Source organism: Emydura macquarii, unplaced genomic scaffold (assembly GCF_026122565.2).
Source record: "Emydura macquarii macquarii isolate MOO-44397 ecotype Brisbane River unplaced genomic scaffold, CSIRO-AGI_Emac_v2 contig_1230, whole genome shotgun sequence".
Lineage (NCBI taxonomy): Eukaryota > Metazoa > Chordata > Testudines > Chelidae > Emydura > Emydura macquarii.
The window spans coordinates 445,382-463,253 of record NW_027131367.1 but is presented as its reverse complement, the minus strand read 5'-3'; the positions used below and the strand labels follow the sequence as shown (position 1 = coordinate 463,253).

General features: G+C 47.6%; 1 protein-coding gene across 2 annotated transcripts in view; it reads left to right on the top strand.

The window, feature by feature from the left end:
• ASPSCR1 (ASPSCR1 tether for SLC2A4, UBX domain containing) overlaps nt 1-17,872 on the top strand; it is an 82,357-nt gene that overhangs the window by 25,045 nt on the left and 39,440 nt on the right. For both annotated transcript variants that reach the window (XM_067547125.1, XM_067547124.1), the window contains exons 5-7: nt 4,932-4,989; nt 5,775-5,848; nt 8,870-9,308. In XM_067547125.1, coding sequence (XP_067403226.1) covers nt 4,932-4,989; nt 5,775-5,848; nt 8,870-9,308 — 571 coding nt within the window. The remainder of the gene's footprint in view (nt 1-4,931; nt 4,990-5,774; nt 5,849-8,869; nt 9,309-17,872) is intronic.

Here is a 17,872-nt window from a genome sequence, read left to right as displayed (position 1 = left end):
GAAAGACAGCCCTCTGATTCCAAAAAGGGACTGTTGTCTCAGAAATCCCATTCCTTCACAGCTCAGTAAATAGGAATTCTATCCCAAAGCCCCTTTGGCTGGTCCTACTCCTTTAACGTGCTGTCCTCAGTCCCTCGAATCAAGCTCTATACCAGTTGAGACCTGAGCACTGAAGACAGGTATCACCTCAAGGCAGGACAGGTAGAGGATAGTACTAAGGGTGACTCAGAGCACCATGCTTCTTTCCTAGAGCAGGAGGAAAGAATCATCAATTGGCTGACTCTCTTAAATCTCAGACCCAGAAGCCTTATCCTTCAGGCCTGTGTGGGGGATCCCTTGTCTCCTCCAGTGCTGACTGAAGCCATATCAACCCAGTACAAAAGGGTGGTACCAGCAATAGTTCCCTCTTGGCTACAGTACTGAAACCCATGGTTCTGGACCTGGTAATAATGCCAGAGCCTAATGATGCCAATGGATCTATTACTAGCTACAGATTTAAAGTTCCAGACACTGACCTTGTTATCATTGTTGCAGGTACTGGTTTCCTCAGTGATGAGAAAATCCTAAGAAGCCTCTGGCATCATACCCTCCCTTCTTACCAAGGAAAGGACAGCACCATGTCTAGAGCAAATACGTTTCTCTTTCTCAAACTCCTTTTCCCCAGAGTCAAGCTGTGACCTTTTCCTGGACATCCAACAACTTTCCTCCTAGTGAATTTCTGGATAAAAAAATCTACATCCTCCTGTGGTCACCAGGGATTCAGTCTAAGAGGCATTTGTCCTCAGGGATTCCTAGAGAAATCCAAATTATGATTGTGGATCTTCACTTTGAAGGATGAAATCTTTTCAGCTCCCATACAGATTAGTCATTACACACCCTAAAGGTCTCTGAGTATCTATATACCTGTTACCAGAAGTAAACCATTTTGTTTCTCGGGCCATTTCAAACAGAACTTCCACTTGACTACACTTCTAAGAGGAAGTTTTGCTTCTCTCATAAGAGAGCCCCTCTTCTTCTACCACCATCCACTTTGCATCATTTCCCAAACAGCAGGTTTGAGGCTCATGTTGAAAGCTGTATACCAGTCCCACGAGAGCTTGCTTTTCTCTGCCATTTTTAGTTGACACCTTTCTCATTTTTCTTGGGCATGAGCTGGGATTATTTTAGAGCATTGGGTACTGGAGATTATTGCCAATTCCAGTACTTGCCTCTTGTTCCTCTTAGGTACCTATCTCATAGAGACAACGGAAGAAAAAGGTGAATTCTTTATTTCAAGTAGAAGCCAGAGAAGCTCCAACTCTGGAGTTCAGAGAGAAGGATTTCTATTTCAGCTACTCCCTTGCTCCCAAAGGAAAAGGGAATGTGTCCTATCCTGGACCTGTGGCGACTAAATAAATTCATTGACTTAGAGGCCAGTGTCACAATTCTGAATCTACCATCACGTCTCTAGAAGCCTTTCCTCTTGATATGCTGGGTTATAATGTAGATCAGCCAGGCTGTGGCCACAGTGATACTTATAGTTCCTTACTGGGCCAAACCGTACTGGCTCCCAGATTCTGCAGATCTCTCCTTTCAATTTTCCAGATTTACATTCCCAGAATCAGACACATTCTCCACCCAGTTCCCACATCCGTTCACCTGACTGCTTGAAAGTTGACTGGCTGCCCATAGCACAGGGATTGTTTCACAGAAGTCCAAGAAATATTGATATCCAGCAGGAAGCCCTCATCAAGATCAGTCTACAGATCAAAGTGGAAGAGATTTTTCCATCTGGGCTTTACAGCAATGTCCCAATGTATTGTAAGCTTCTGACCCAAGATTCTAGATAGCTTAAACTGGGGTATGTAATCGGGCTTCACTGTCAGCTTTGTCAGAGTCTATATAACTGCCATTGTCAACTTCATACAGTGTTCTCTCATCCCACTGTTAAAACATTTTTAAAAGGGCAGTCTCATGCCTATGCCCCCATTTAGGAACCTCCCACACCCTGGGATCTTAATATAGTTCTGGGGATTTTATGAAACTCCCCTTCAAAACTTTCTCAGTGCTTTCTTCACCATCTCATCCTGACAACTGACTTTCTGGTAGCTATCACCTCAGCCAGAAGGGCTGTTGAGAGCCAAGCACTAATGGCATATCCTCACACAGTAATCTACAGGGATAAAGTAGTGCTGAGACCCCACCTTAAATTCCTCTTCAAGGTGGTGTCTGACTGTCATTTAAATCCAAGCCATCAATCTGTTTTCCTGTCCAAACCCCACTTGAACCTAGGAAAGGCAAACTGCATACCATAAATGTTCCCAGCATCCTCCTTTATTACTTAGATAAAATAAAACCACTTGATGATCATCCTGTCTGTCTGGCATTGGGAAAAACCATGGAGGGCCAACCAGTCTCTCCTCTGAGATTATCCTCCTGGATTACCCAATGCATTACAGTATTGCACTAGCTAGCAAGTCTACCCTGTATCAGGAATTGGGTCACACAATTCAACTATTGCTCAGGCAATCACTGCTATACCAGAAATCTGCAGAACAGATATAGCTTATTTTGCTCACTGAACTGGTATAAACAATACTGGCAGAAGTGCTTTTTTAACAGTAGAAGCTGTCTGCATTGGGAGTGTTTGCCAATACAGCTATACCAGCAAACCTTTTCAAACGTCGATCTGGCAACAGTAACTCTGGTTCTTCTTCGAGTGCTTGCAGATGTCCATTCTAATTTAGGTTTGTGTGCGCGCCACATGCATCAGTGCCAGAAAATCTTTCCCCTAGCGGTATCTGTAGGGCTGGCTCTAGCGCCCTCTGCAGTGGCATGCGTAGGTACTCTTATATATGGTGCTGCCTGCCCCTCTCCCTCTCAGTTCCTTCTTACCGCCCGTGATGGTGCTGGAACAACTCTTGCTAGTCTTGGTTTTTCCTAGTGGTTTAGCTGCTTTTAGTGTATATTGTTGTTAAGGTAGTTCTTAAAAAGTAGTTTGCTAGTTGTTAGCTCACTAGTTAGCAAGTTCTCAGGGTCGGGGCATGTCCTGGTCCCCGGGGTTTAAGCCCTGCAAGAAGCCTATGCCACTGAGTGACCCGGCAGAGTTGCTTGAAGTGCTTGGGGGAAGCCCATGTCTCCGAGAAGTGTAAAATCTGCAAGGGCTTTCGCCCACGTACTACGGACATGGATATTAGGCTTAAGGCCCTTGTGATGGAGGCGGAACTCTGACCGGCATCAGAGCTGTGATCGGACTTGGGACCGAGTACCACAGTATCGACAAGTAGTGCCCCTCGACCTGGCACTGTTTGGCATCCCTAGACTGCCAAAGAAGTGCCAGAAGAAAGCTCACTCCAGGAAGGAGTGCTTGCTGGCACAAAAATCAGCTAAGAAAAGTTCCGGGATGCTAGAGTCAATTTGGAACGTATCTCCGCCCATGTGGGTGTCGAGCCCAGTGCCCGTGCTGCTGCCGACTCTGGGGAGTGGCAGAGCGCTGCACTGCCTATTGGTCCCCCTCCATACCTGAGGCTTTCCAGGCGATGAAGGACCGATTGGCCATGCTGGTGCCGCCTGTGCCTCATGAGGTTGAGGTGGAACATGAGGACATGAAAGGCATGGCTTCCATGGACACTGCTGATCAAAAGAGTCTCATTTTGAGCACAGGAGACACATGCACAATACCAATGGGATCTAACCGGCCAGACCGCTCAGAGAACCACAGTTACTGCAAGGTAACTAGCTGTTTTTTTGTGCTGGTAGTTACTAAATGTACAGACCTGTGAACTCCTTTACTACCTCCTTCCTGGCAATCTTCTTTCCCTGTCTTGAAGTACATTTGAGGTTAAATCGCCCCATTCAGATCTAAATGTCTGAGGCCATTTCTACACTACAGGGACTGTAGTGGCATAGCTGCAGTGCTGTAGCTATGCTAGCATAACTCCAAAGTGTAGATACAGCCTATAGCAATGGAAAGGTTTTTTGTCTCTGTATGAACACCACCTCCCCAAGTGACAGTAGCTAGGTCGATGATAGCATTCTGCTATCAATCTGCTATCACTACACTGGGGGGGTTAGGTCAGCATAGCTACAGTGGGGTGGATTCTTCAGATTCCTGAGTGATGTAGCTATGTTGACCTACATTTTAAGGGTAGACTAGGCCTGAGAAAGAAGTGCTTCTCTTTAGGAAAAGGGAAGAAGCAGCATCTTCTTTGGCTGCTGTTTTGCTGTTCAAAACTTGTGCTCCTTCCCTATTTCCCTCATCCTCTCTGCCTGCAAATTGCCTGTCACCAGCTCTGTAACATTGCTGGTGTAAGCCCTGCCTTACTGAAATTCTTAGCCATGTCTTCATCTCACACCTTGGCTATTACAGCTGCCTTCTCTGTGGCCTCCAAGTCCTTGCTCTTCAGAATGAATGAAATAATGTTGTTGTCCATGTTGTATGTCTGATACCAACTGCATCGCAGTCCTCCATAGTTTATTTGTGATTCTTTTCTGCTAGATGCTGTACATACATAGTAAGAAACAGTCCCTGTTCCAAAGAGAATACAATCTAATCTGTAATAGGTAAGCTAAGAGACAAAGGGTGGGGAAAAAGGAAAAAGATTTGTTGCCCATTTAGAGATGTGGAACTGATGGACAGGGAGATTGACTTGCCTAAAGTTATGAAGGAAAATCAGCTTCTCTGATTCCCTTTCTTTATCTCAAAATCCAGGTGAGGAATTGGCTTTTCTCTGTTTTTTAAACTCTTCAGGGGTCTGCATTTGAAGGAATAGTGGACATGTTGGGCCAAATTATGTTCTTATTGACCTTGTGGAGTTATTCTGGATTTACACTGCTATAGGTGAAAACAAAGTGACCTGCTAATGTTATCTATTACTGTACAATTCCACGGGTTTCAGAGAGGTTGGATTGTTGTACAGACAGCTACACTGTTCCTTTTCCTTTTTTTGCAGGGAGTGTGTTGAGCAGCACTGTGAATTCTCTCCAGTCTGTATTTACATGCGAGATGAGGTAAGTCTGCAAACTCTCTACTCAACTGTCTCCCTGAAAATAAGGAAAACCCAGCACTACTTTCCAGCATGGAAAATGTTCACTCTCCAAGCTTTCTTGAGGGGAAGTGGAAGAGCTTTGGTCTTTTTAAAGCCTGACGTGTGTGTATGGAAAAAAAGCTCTGTTGGAATATAACCCTGATCCATTCAGGCCTCTGAGCCCATAAAATGCTCTCAATGACCTGTTTGTGGGTTTTTTCAACTTCTCTTAAAGCTCAAGAGTCACAACAGTGGTTTCACTTCAGTAAATATTTTCTTTGCTCCGTGTTTTGATCTCTCTAGCATTAATGTTTTTGTTTAATATTTTGTGAGAGCATTTTGGAGTCTGCTTTCCCTTGCTGTCCCCTTCATCTCCTTCTGAACTTTTATGGACAGATCCTCATTATTCTCGGAGTGGGTCGGGGAGGACAATAAATGTGATTTCAGAACTTAGAGGTGTTGCCTTTAAACCCACTTTGGGAGTGGAACTGGCCCTGAAAAGAGCTCCTCGGATACTGCTGTGTATGTCTAGATAAGTCTGCATCTGGAACACTTAATACAAAGCATTTGAGCAAGTTTGATAAAAGCTGTGAAGGTGGGAGTTGTAGTGGGACGCTTTGGCTGGACCTGCAGAAGGGGTGCCTGTGAGATGGTCCCTAGACCGCACAGTGCTGGCCTTGCTATGTTTTTGTTTCTGGGCAAAGTCTCCATGGCTGCCTCCTCTGGTAAGTAGATGCCCTAAGTCTCTGTCTGCCTCTGTTGTTGCAGGTATCAGGGAAAGCTGCCCTGGAGAGGACAACACTGAAATCTCTTGGTCTGACTGGAGGCAACGCCATCATCAGGTTGGGAGGAGCAAAGCGCACTTCCTTTTTGAGCACTTTCCTCTTCTTCCCTCATAATTTTTCACTCTAGTGGTAAATTTGTTTTGTTTCAAGTACCAAAAAATGTGTTTTAAAAAAAAGTTCAGAGACAAACATTGTGGCACTCAGTAATTATTGTATTTGCTTGTTTATCTGAAACTGCTGCCCAGATGTGCTTCCCACAGCTGCAGATGCTGGCACCAACCAGTTGTGCAGATTAAAGGGGCTTTTGCAGATTTGTTTTTTTCTCTTGAGTGAAACTGACAATTCAAAGTTAGTCCCTCTGACTGAGGAAAGGACAAAACCTGCCATTGCACCTTCCATACTTCTGATTTCAGGCATATTAACTGGCACTCCCTGCCACGCCTCTTGCTGGCTGGGAAGTGAGATGTCTGTCATTCTGTGTCTACTAGCCACTCTACCTATTCAATGTACTGGTGGCTGTACAGATGATTGTTGCTGTTTCCTTCGGTGGTGGGGGGATGGTTTCTTTCTGGGGAGTGGCCATTCCCAGGTTCTTTAGAATTGACCTCAAAGTAATGTAGCAGGGTCAGGCCAGATTGCCATAGGAGAGCGGTGGAAGGCAGGTATATCATCTCTGGGATCAGCAGGTCCCTTTTCCCTTGGTAGCTGAAAAGGGGTTATTTCTGGTTAATTAGGGTACCTGGGGGCAATCAGGGACCTGCCTGGAGCCTGGTAAAAGCCTCTTCTCCAGCAAGTAGGTGTGGTGAATATGAGTTGTGGGAGTGAGGCGAGTTGCTGGAGGATTGGGTGGTGCAGATGCTGACAAGAACCCACAGATACAGGGGCTGGAGAGAAACCCTGCGTGAGCAGGGCTGAGGGCCTTTCCAGACATGGAGGCCTGAGGGAAAAGACTCTGCCAGAAGGGTGACTGAAGTGTGTGTGTGTTCAGTGTTGCCACTCCTGGAGGGGCTATCAGAGACTGAAAGACACCCCTGGCAAGGAGGCTGGGATGGGCCCTGCTCAAGCAGGGTATGGACGTGGAGCTGTGGGCAGGTAACCCAGGGAAGCTAGTAGCATTCTTGAAACCAGCAACATGAAGCTGCTATTTGTAGGGTCCCTGGGTTGGGGCCCAGACTAGAGGATGGGACCAGCCCCAGTGAAGAGGTGAGGGCCTAGTAGCCCCAGAGATGGGACTGGAAGCTGGAGGGGAATGGCCATTTTGGAGAACAGAGTTACCCTCACCTATCACTAGAGGGGGAAAATTCTCACAGGTGAAGGAGTATCCCGGCCCACTGCTAAAACGAAGCACAAGACCCACTGCAGTGGAGAAGATGCTCTGCCACACTGGTGTCAGGGGTGGGATCCATTCAGCGCAGCCAGCCAGCAGGGGGAGGGGGGAAAGAATTCCCACCATAATGGATGGTGTGATGAGGTCGCTAGTGCAGGCCATGGTGGCCCAACAAGAGGCCATCAGGGCCCAGATGACTGCCCAGCAAGAATCAGTGCAGTTACAACAGACCAACCAACTACTGATGAGCGAGGTGGCTGAAGACCGAGCACTCCTGTGAGAGGTGATGGACCAGCTGAAGACCTTGACCACCCTAACCCGTGGGTCCGATGGGGCGCGAGCACTGAGGGCCACTAGTTATTTGCAGAAAGTGACTGGAAGACGATGTGGAGGCATACCTCCTTACCTTTTGAAAGGACCACATCATGCATGGCCTGGCCCCAGGACCAGTGGGCAAGCATCCTTGCCCCTTTTCTGTGTGGGAAAGCCCGAAAAGGCCTATCACAACATGTCCGCAGAAGCTGCGGCCAACCACCCACAGCTGAAAGTGGAGGTCCTGGCCTGATTGGGAGTGACAACAGCTGGGCAAACCCAGAGGTACTGCCACACCTGTAGGGGCTATCAGTGGAGGTATCAAGAAAACAAGGCTCGGAGGTCCCAACTGTTTGACCTTGCTCAACTTGCGTGGAAGTGGCTGTGACCTGAGGTCCATAGTTCAAAGGAGATTCCGGATATCCTCGTCATAGACTGGTATGTGAGATCTCTATACATGGGTGGGCCAGAAGGACACCCCCTCTTCCCCCCCACGTGATAACATGGTCACCCTGGTGGAAAAACGACTGATGGCCAGGGGACTTTCTAGACCACCCAGGGAAGATTCGCTTTGAATCAAGTGACCAGTCTCAATCCCTGGAATTCGGTCGATGGAGAACCTGGGAAGGACCAAATAGAAGAAGAGAGAAGCAGAGGGTCAGCTGGAGGCCATGAAGGGACCGAGTGACCTGGGTGGAGAGAACTGCAGGCCCAGGCCCCCTAGCCTAAAGGACAGGGAGGTGCCTAGAGCCACATACAGGTGCTGTGCGTGTGGGGAATTGGGGCACATAGTGGACCAGTGTCCTAATGCCGAGGTGCCCATGCAATGGAAACTGGGCAGACCCTTCACCCTAATCCACTTTGTTGGGGTTGCAGTGACTCCACGTAAGTATACAAGGCCAAGGAGGCTGAATGGGGTAGAAACCATGGTGCTTGTGGACTCCGGGAATGCTATCACGCTCATTTCAGGGAAGCTAGTGAAACATAGGCAGCTGATGCAGGCCAAGTGCATGGGGTAACGTCCATTGGACTGTTCGCTATTATCCTACCATCCAGGAGGAAATTAAGGTTTAGAAGAACATCACCAAGGTGATAGCGGGAGGAGAGGCTTTTAACAGGCTCCAGGCAGGTCCCTGATTGCCCCAAGGTGCTCTAATTAACCGGGAGTAACCCCTGTTCAGCTACCAAGAGAAAAGGCACCTGTTGATCCTGGGGCTGATATACCTGCCTTCCACAGCTCTTCTATCGCTGTCTGGCCTGACCCAGTCACAGTAACTAGAACTTATTTTCTGTGGCAATCCTAAGGAGGTACCTTGTGGGGTTCTGGGGCTTTTCTGACCAGCAGTCTCCCGTGTCCTGGGCATTTTGGGAGTGGGAGGACAGTTCTTCCAGTGTCAATGATTTTGCTTTTACTTCTTTCCTTGATGTCTCTTTTTAAGGGTTGTCATGAAGAAATGTGACTCATCTGGCCGGGAGGAGACTGCGGACACGGCGGTCCCATTTAGCAAATTGCCCGTGAGCCCAGTCTCCACTGAAGAAGCAGTGAATGTGCCCCTCCCTCACACAAGCATGCTCTCAAAGGACTTGGATCACAGAGGTGTAGCCTTCTCTTTAAACAACTGTACAGACAAGCAGGACTTGATTAAAGAATCCCAGGCCAGCTTGGGGGAGTTGTGTCCTCCTTCAGATCCTGTGCCTGCCCCCTTTGTCCCTTTCTTTGGAGATGGACATCATCTGGGGGGAAACCCTGTGGCTGCAGACTTTCCAGTGTCAGATATTCTGTTTTCAAAGCTGCCAACATTTCTCTCCAGCCCTGGAGGCCCTTCTAAGCCAAAGAAGTCTAAGACCAGCCAAGAACAGCTGAAGAAGCAAGAGCAGGTAAGGGGAGCTTTGCTTTCTTTGGGTGTCTGGGATAGAGGAGCTTTTCTCTCATCCTGCCTTGCTTGAGATTAGGCTTCCAACAAGAGAGAGAGAACTTGTCAGTTTTTAGTACTTTCTGTTCCATAACCCTAGGACTGAGCCTCTGGGCTCTGACATTGAGGACATTGTGTTGCTGGGGAATTGGTGACTTCTGGGCTGCTTGATTGATGTTGCAGAGAGGGATGAGTGGTAGGGATTTAGGATCTTGCACTCTGTCCAGTGGACAGAGGAGTTGGACTAGATTTTGAAACCTTGTTTTCTGGACAAGTGGAGGTGACAGGGCTGACTTGGAAGTATAAAAAAGACTGGTTCTACTTCGAGTGATTGCTCATATCCATTCCAATATAGGTGAGTGCACGCCAGCATGCGCAGTTCCCAGAATTTTTTTCTCCTTAGCAGACCCCATAGGGCCGGCTCTGGTGCCCCCTGGAGTGCCGTGCGCATGCCACGGCACATGAGGCACTGCCGGCCCCATGCCTCCGTAGCCAGGCACCTTGCTTGCCATCAGGGATGGGGCACTGAGTTCTTTCCTGCCGCTACTCACTCTATAGTTTTGCCAAAGGAAAGATAGGATTTGACTGGCCAGACTTGTTCTTTCTCCCCCTGAATACGCTTGTTACTTGTGGAGGCTCCATTTCCTTCTGCATGATTAGAAATGGGTATGCACAGAAATTTAACTTTGATCCCTTTTGGAGAGGCACATTCTGTGCCATCCCCCCTCCCGCTTCAGCAGGAGCATGCTCTTCCTTCCCCTGCTGCCTTGGCCCCACAGGAGTTCTGTGCCCCTGACAATTACTAGGGGGCAGGCCCCTGCCCCTGCTTGCTCCTTGTGCATGCCCCTGATTAGAAATGTTCCCCTGTGGTAAGGTGTAGGGAGTTCTTGGGCTCCTTTAGACTTAGCAGGAGCGTTGCAGCTGGAAAGATGCCACCACTTGAAGCTTGAGGTCCACTTGAAATAGACTGGGATAGTGTCCTGGGAAAATGGATGGCCTTCTCAAATCTGTCACAGCCTGACAGAGTGCCTCTCTGTGTGGATACTAATCTATTGTGAGTGGACCTAAACCCTGGGTTGCATGTACTTCTAACCCAACTGGGTCTGAGTAGTTGCTGTTTCTAGTTCAGGGATTTTAGGGAGGACTCCCCTGGATCAAACCTCTTGTCTGAGCCTTCCTTGGGACATGGCACATGGGACTCGCCAATCCAGCTGCCTTACTCCTCAAAACCAGTGCCTTGGATCCCCGTTTCCTCCAAGATGCTTAGTTGTTTACATATGCTCTCCCAGATTTCCACCTACTGGTTGGTACTCTGGCTTCTGGTTTAACAGCTTTGGGAATAATGTGGCAAGAAAGCAAGGAACACAGGCTTAGCAAAGAAATCTATTAATCACAGTCACTTTACTCTTAAAAGGAACTAGAGAGTTAGACCTTGGAAAAATAACAAGTCTGAGATGCCTCCTCCCCAAGTCTGATCTCACCCCTTCTGTGATTCCGAGGCTTCTCAGCGTTTCAGAAAAGCCAGAATCCCTTCTGTCTTCTCTTTGCACCCAGTCCTGCTTGCATGTAGCACTGTTTGGCCCTCTCACTCAGAAAAGTGCCTCCCCCCATACAGTCTTTTTCCCTTTAGCCATATGCCTATATTGACAGACAAACCTCAGATCTGCTGGCAATGCAGGTGCTCCTGTGTAGAAAATCTATTGTTTTATGGGTTGGGCCAGCAGTTGAGAGACCAAAGCTGATGACTTCTCAGCAATGATCCTTCAATGAGGTGTCTGACATTTCGGGGTGCAGTCCACAAGTGAAGGCCTGTCACCCCAGCCTTGCAATCTCATGTGCCTTACAATGTTTTGCTGTTTTATCTTCCAAATTGGGTCACTCACAATCATCCTGCCAACATGTAGGTCGCACTCAGTGTGTCTGTGTAAAGCCATAGCTCTGAACCCAGCAGCCTGTCAGAAAACACCAGCCACACTCTGGCTTCCAGGAGCTTTGATAACTATATGCAAATTAACTCCAGCACATACGTAGTTTCAGATTTCCCTCCAAAACCTGTGTTCTGCACTGTCCAGTCCTCTCCAGGACAGGCCAGATATATTATGTATGTTTATCTTCTAAGGGAGCAAAGTACAACACCTTGCCACCTTACATGGAATTACCCACACAGTTTACAACACTGGATTAGTTTTGATTAAAGAATAAGACAAGTTTATTTAATTTTTTTTTACGTGGGTAGAAGTACTAAGGCATTAAAGTCATAAATGGTTACAAGAAAAATAAAGATAACACGCTTATTAGTACTACAGTTAACAAACTAAACTTGGTTCAAGGTGAAATTCTTACCACAGGTTTTCAGTAGGATTCAGGTCAAGGCCCAACGGCTGTTTCTTTTGTCTTCGTAGGTGAAAAAAGAGAGATGGAGAGGGAGAGAGAACTTGGTGTTTTTGCCCCTACTTTTATAGTTCAGTCTTCCTTTGAAATGTATTTTCCTGAGAGTGATCCCTAGATAAGGTCCTTTCCAGCTGAGAGCAAGGAAACGGAGTCTGGTGGAAGGAGGCTTCATGTTTGTTTTTTTTTTCACGTGTATATGCTGAAATGCAGGTTTGTTTTCTTCTTTTTTCACCCACTCACTGTCTGAGGACTCTGTTTACCACTTATATGCAGATTGAGGTAAACACACATCCGTTTGCTTAAGACAAGCGTGCTTGACCAGTTCTACCTATTTGGGGGCTACATGAGTTTGAACATGTGCCTTTAACACATACAGGGGGATTTCAAAACTTTACACATACAGTGGCTATATACATTTCACCATGATATCATTGAACAGCAAATAATTAGTTTTCAAATGATACTTTACAAGGCATATTTTGTACTAAGATTATTACAACAGTGTGTAGGGTGTGAATACAGTGGTGCATTCTGTCAATGTCAAACACCTTCCCTCTGAGAGTGGCTAGCTGGAATGCAATTCAAAAACCTTGCCTGAGGCAAAGTTAGATATGTTCAGCACATAATCCAAAATGGAGGTCCTAATAGAAAATGGAGTTTACAAGACAAAATGGAGTTCACAATTGGATAGACTTCCCCTTCTGTTGCTGGATCCACCTTCCAGAATCTGAGGGTAGGCTCTCGGGTTATTTCCCAAGCACCAGGGCTGGCTCTTTTTACCCTTCATAGAACCACCTTCTCTGCTCTTTTCTTTTGAATGCCTCCTGCTATGGAATCCTTGAAGTTTGAGTTTTACCTTTGACCTCAGACCTGACCCAGCAAAGAAATTAAACAAATTAAGTCTTAGAAGTAGCAAGAAGAATATCTGGTGAGGTTCAGAGAGAGCCTGGCTTCATCGGAGCTCAGCAGGGCATAGTGCGTGCATGATCTTCCATTTGGCAGTTTCCTTGTGCCTGCTCCCCATCCTTGAGGGAATTTCACTGGCTAGAAACAGAAGCCAGACCCTGGAAGGATTTCTGAGCTGCTGACAGTGTAGCAGACAGGTGTTTTTCCAATTAAATTATGAGTATTCATGTATGCTCCAGACTGGCTGGTTCCTTCTAATCTTTGGAGTCTGACCCCCTCAGAGAGAGTGGTTTGAGCCTGAATAGCTGGACAATGTGCCTGCTGCCTGCCCTGACTGAGTTTGTTGATCCCTCTGGCTGCTGTTCCCCCTGCATGGGAATCAGGAGTGGAGAATGGGCTCTCCCCTTCTTCTGTAAGGATATGGCTGAAGAATCAGAGAGCCTGGTGTCACCCTTCACCAGCTCTGTTATCTCTCTTCACCTCCATGTGCCGGTGTGGGGCCAAACCTAACTTCTTTCATTTGTTGCCTGTAGCTGTTCTGCAGCCTGGTGTACTGACAACGGGCATGGAGAGCTGAGTGAGAGTATAGGAGGTCTCTGACCACACACAGTGGAGGACTCCGTTTTATGCTCCAGTCTCCCCAAGTCTGATCTCCACCAGAATTATAGCTCGGTTCTACCCAGTTAGTTGCTTCTAGAGCCAGCCCCACTCCCAGTTTGTGAGAGCTGCCTTGGGAGCAGGTTCTGTTGGAAGTTTCTGCCTTCATGTTTAACAGAGTGTGACTTTGACTGTTGCTTTCATGCCCTTTGATCTTGGGTGCCTTTGCTGCTGATTGATTATGCTGAGCTTCCGCCTCCACTCCTGCCCTTCTCTGCCCTCCTTACTCCCAGCAGCAACATAGAGCAGGGCTGGCCACATGGCATCTGCTTTGTGTCCCTTTTCAGACCCAAGGAAAAAGCCCCAAACAAATTATTTTTAAACATCAAAGGTCCATTTTAGTAAAAGAATCTTCCCATTAATGCTCTGCCTGTGTGTGGTTTTTGGATATAAAGGAAGAGACTGGATAAAATCTGTGCCGGGTGTCCCTTCATTTCTGGGCTAAGGATGGTTTACAGACCAGCCGCATGCTAGCTTTGATGTCAAAACATTAATTATTAGAAGGTAGCTTTACTCCAAATTCCCCTGGAGATCAGAGCACATTGCAGTGGGGAGAGGAGCTGGATCTGCCTACCACTTTGCTTTGAAGTTAGAAGAAGATTTTTAAAGTCCTCCCCACACTGCTCCCTTTTTCAGAGCTGAAGTGATGACCTCAGACAGGCATTATTGCTTACACTGGGGTATCTCGTATGGGTTGGAGTAGTGTAGACACGTTGCAGGCCTGATAGATGGCTCCAGCCTACTGATCAGAGGTGCCTGAGAGCTCCACTTTGGGCAGCAAATATGGAGACCATGAACAAGAACTGGTGTCCTGAGGTTTTTCATTTCCCTGATTTACAATGATTTTTCTCTGAGCTTTCCAGAAGGAGAAAGGTACAATGTGCCCTTTCCCTTAATTATCTAAGGCCTTGTCTACACTAGAAAGTTTGGTCGATGCAAGTTACGGAGGTGATCAAAAAGCGCTATAGTTACAGCGCTTGCGCCCGTCTACACCTCTCATTATGTGCGTCCACACTTGGTGCTCAACAGTGAGAGCAGTGCACTGTGGGCAGCTATCCCACTGTGCAGCTCCCCACCTTGTGCCTCTAGGAGTTGTGGGAAAGTGGAGAGGATCGCAGTGCATCACGGGTGCAGGCTCAACATTCCATGATGCAGTGATTTCCGTCCTGTCGTTCCTTGCATTCCTGACTGTGTTTTGTGACATTTTTCAATGGCCTCCAGTTTCCTGAGCACTCACCATCTCCATCTGAAAGGATGGATCCTGCACTGCTCTCCACTGTTGTTGTCAGTGTTCTGGACACATTGCAGCTGGTCGTGCAGTATATCATGAGCTCCCAATCGGAACAGGAATCCGAAGTGCCTGAAATGCTGTGTGCCATGCAAACAAACAGCACCGGGTTACTGTTTGCATTCAGCATCTGCACATGGTACACTGCTGCTTTGGGGCGCGTGAAACAAGCACTGAGTGGTGGGATTGCATCGTTATGCAGGTCTGGATGACGAGCAGTGGCTTCAGAACCTTTGAATGCGCAAAACCACTTTCATAGAACTCTGTGTGGAGCTTGGTCCTGCCTTGTGGTGTAAAGACACGTGAATGAGAACTTCCTTTTTGGTGGAGAAGTGCATGGTGCTCGCCGTGTGGAAGCTGGCAACTCTAGACTGCTACCGGTCAGTTGCTAATCAGTTTGGTGTCGGGAAGTCCACGGTTGGAGCTGTGTTCTCGGAAGTGTGCAAAGCCATTAATCGCATTCTGCTACAAAGGACTTTGGCTCTGGGAAATGTTCGTGAAATAGTGAATAGCTTTGTGGCAATGGGATTCCCTAACTCTGATGGGACGATAGATGGCATGTGTATCCCAGTTTTGGCCCTGGACCATGTTGCAGCAGAGTACATCAGTAAAAAGGGGTACTTCTGTATGGTACTGCAGGTGCTTATGGATCACCATGGGCATTTCACTGACATAAATGCGGGTTGGTCAGAGAAGGTGTATGACGCACGCATCTTCAGGAACACTGGCCTATTCAGGAAGCTACAAGCAGGGACTTTCTTTCCAGGTCAAAAGATTCCAGTGGGGGATGTTGACATGCCCAAAGTGATCCTGGGAGATCCAGCCTACCCTTTACTGCCATAGCTCATGAAACCTTATATGGGCAATCTAGATAGCATCAAGGAGCGTTTCAATAACAGGCTGAGCAGGTGCCAAATGACCATTGAAAATATTCCCATGGTTATCATCACCTGCTGTGTGCGCCATAATTTATGTGAAGCTAAGAGTTAAAAGTTCCCCCCTGGGTGGACTGCAGTGGCAGATTGCCTTGTATGTGAATATGAACAGCCAGATGTTAGGAGTATTACGGGGGCAAAACAGGTGGCCATTTGGATCAGGGAGGCATTGAGGGCCCATTTTGAGAATGAGACCCAATAAGGGGTTTTTGTGAACAGCGCTGTGCCATGCTATGACTGCTATTTAGCTTGAGCTGTGTATCAATGATAGGTGAAAGTACCGTGTGCAACTCAGAAATAAAGAACGCTTATTGGTCTCATGGCTTGTCTTTATTAAACAAAAAAAGTTGACAACACAAACAAAACACTGGGCTGCAGGGGAGAAAGCAGTGAGGGGGAGTGAGTGTAAGTCCAGCTGTTGCTCTCATAGCTGTCTGAAGGGGTGGAGTGAAAGGGGTAATAAGATGGGCTGAGAGTTTGGTAGAAATGTGGCGGGAGTTTAGGGAGTGCATGGAAAGCAGTTCTATAGTGGCTGCAAGGTAAGACGAGCACGCATGAACTCTGTTTGCAGCATAGCGATTGTCTTTAGCAGTTCCATCTGCTCCTCCATGGTCTTGATCATGTGCTCGTGACTTGCTAGCACTTGGTCATGGTTCTCCCTCCTTTCCTGTCTGTCCATTTTCTGACTTTTGAACACAGATTGTCTCCTTGCCCTTTTTTCTCTTTTTGCTGCCTCAGAGGACTGGAGGAGTTCTTGGAACATCTCCTCTTTGCTTCTCTGAGGTAGTTTCCTTATCAGCTGGAGGCGCTCCGCAGGTGGGTGTGTGGGGGGGAGGAGGGAGAGCTTGCTGTGAAGGCCACATCTTTAGAATCACAATAAACAACAAAAGCATTATTGTGAGTGCCCTAACGCTATAGATGCATTACTGTTAAAATACCTCTTTCTTACTGTCTCCTAGGAAGAGCACAGCTCCATGATCAGCCTGGGTGTGGTGAGTTATGCCAGGAGTGGGGGGTGGGCCAGCATACTGGGGAAGAGGTTTTGGATAGGTGGTTGCTTGGGGCATAAATGCAGGTACATAGAGATGCAAAATTCCACAGGCGGGGGCCATAGAAGCCAATATCTTGCTCCTGAGAGTAAACAGGGATGCTAGGTTGCATCTTCTTCATGCAGCAGTTTCAAACCGGGTCCCTGTGCTGCTCAGCTGTGTGGCTCTTTGGTCCCTGCATAAGTGATTGGTCATTGGCGCGTGAAAGTTTCCTACAACGGGGGAAGAAACAAAGCCACTCTGCTGAAGAATCTGAGGCAGAGGATTGGTGAGTTCCTCCAGGAAAGTTTCCTAGCGATCTCACCGGAGGATACCCCTGAAATCTCGGCATGCATTAACTTGCTTCTCAGCCGTGCTGACTAGTTGTGCAAGGGAATGGGAAGCACATAGAAACACAGCTACTTTTGTGTATTTCTGTCCCTTCAACTACTTCTGTCACTTAGCAAAGGACACCCACGCCTCCTATAAATAAGCAACATCAGCTCTGAAAAACCCTTGCCAGAGCTCTCCTCTCCTGCATCCTGCACGCCAGATCTGCAGGGCTGGGACTGGCTGGAACCCTCTGGGGTCGCAAAGAGATCCTGACTTTCCACGGTACCAAGTGACCCAGTCCCTGATTTTGGGGTTCCTCATCCAACTCCACCTCGTTGTCAACTTCGTCAGGGTTGAGTCTGGTGTCTGTTGCCCCAGCGCTGCAGAGTAAGCGTGGGTGTGTTTGGGGATGGAGGTGTGGTCGCCACTGAGGACGGCCTTAAGCCCCTTATAGAAGTGGCAGCTCTTTGGCTCTGCACCAGAGTGACTGTTTGCCTCCCTGGCCTTTTGGTGGCTCTGCTGCAGCTCCTTGATTTTTCGCTCAGCACTGCAGCATGTCCTGTTCATAACCCTTCTCTGCCATGGCATGAGAAACTGAGTCGTAGGTATCAAAGTTCCTTCAGCTGGAGTGGAGTTGGGATTCCATGGCCAACTCTCGCCAAATGCTAATGAGATCCAGAAGCTCTGGTGCGCTCCAAGTGGGAGCGTTTGGTGCATGGAGCTGCCATGCTTAGCTGGGAAGAAGAAATGTGAGCTCTCCATGCCATCCACGCAGGAAATGGAATTAAAAAAATTCCAGGGACTTTAAAGGGGGAGTGGTGGGTGGCTACAGAGCAGCAGAGTTCAAACTCTTGGCAAGAGCAGTCAGGATGGGCATTGTGGGACACTTCCGGAGGCTGTGTACCTTGACATAACCAATCGCAGTATCTTGCCAATTTAAGTTGTGCGAAAAAAGCTCTAAGCCTCTTGATGAAGTGGCTTTATTTTGTCG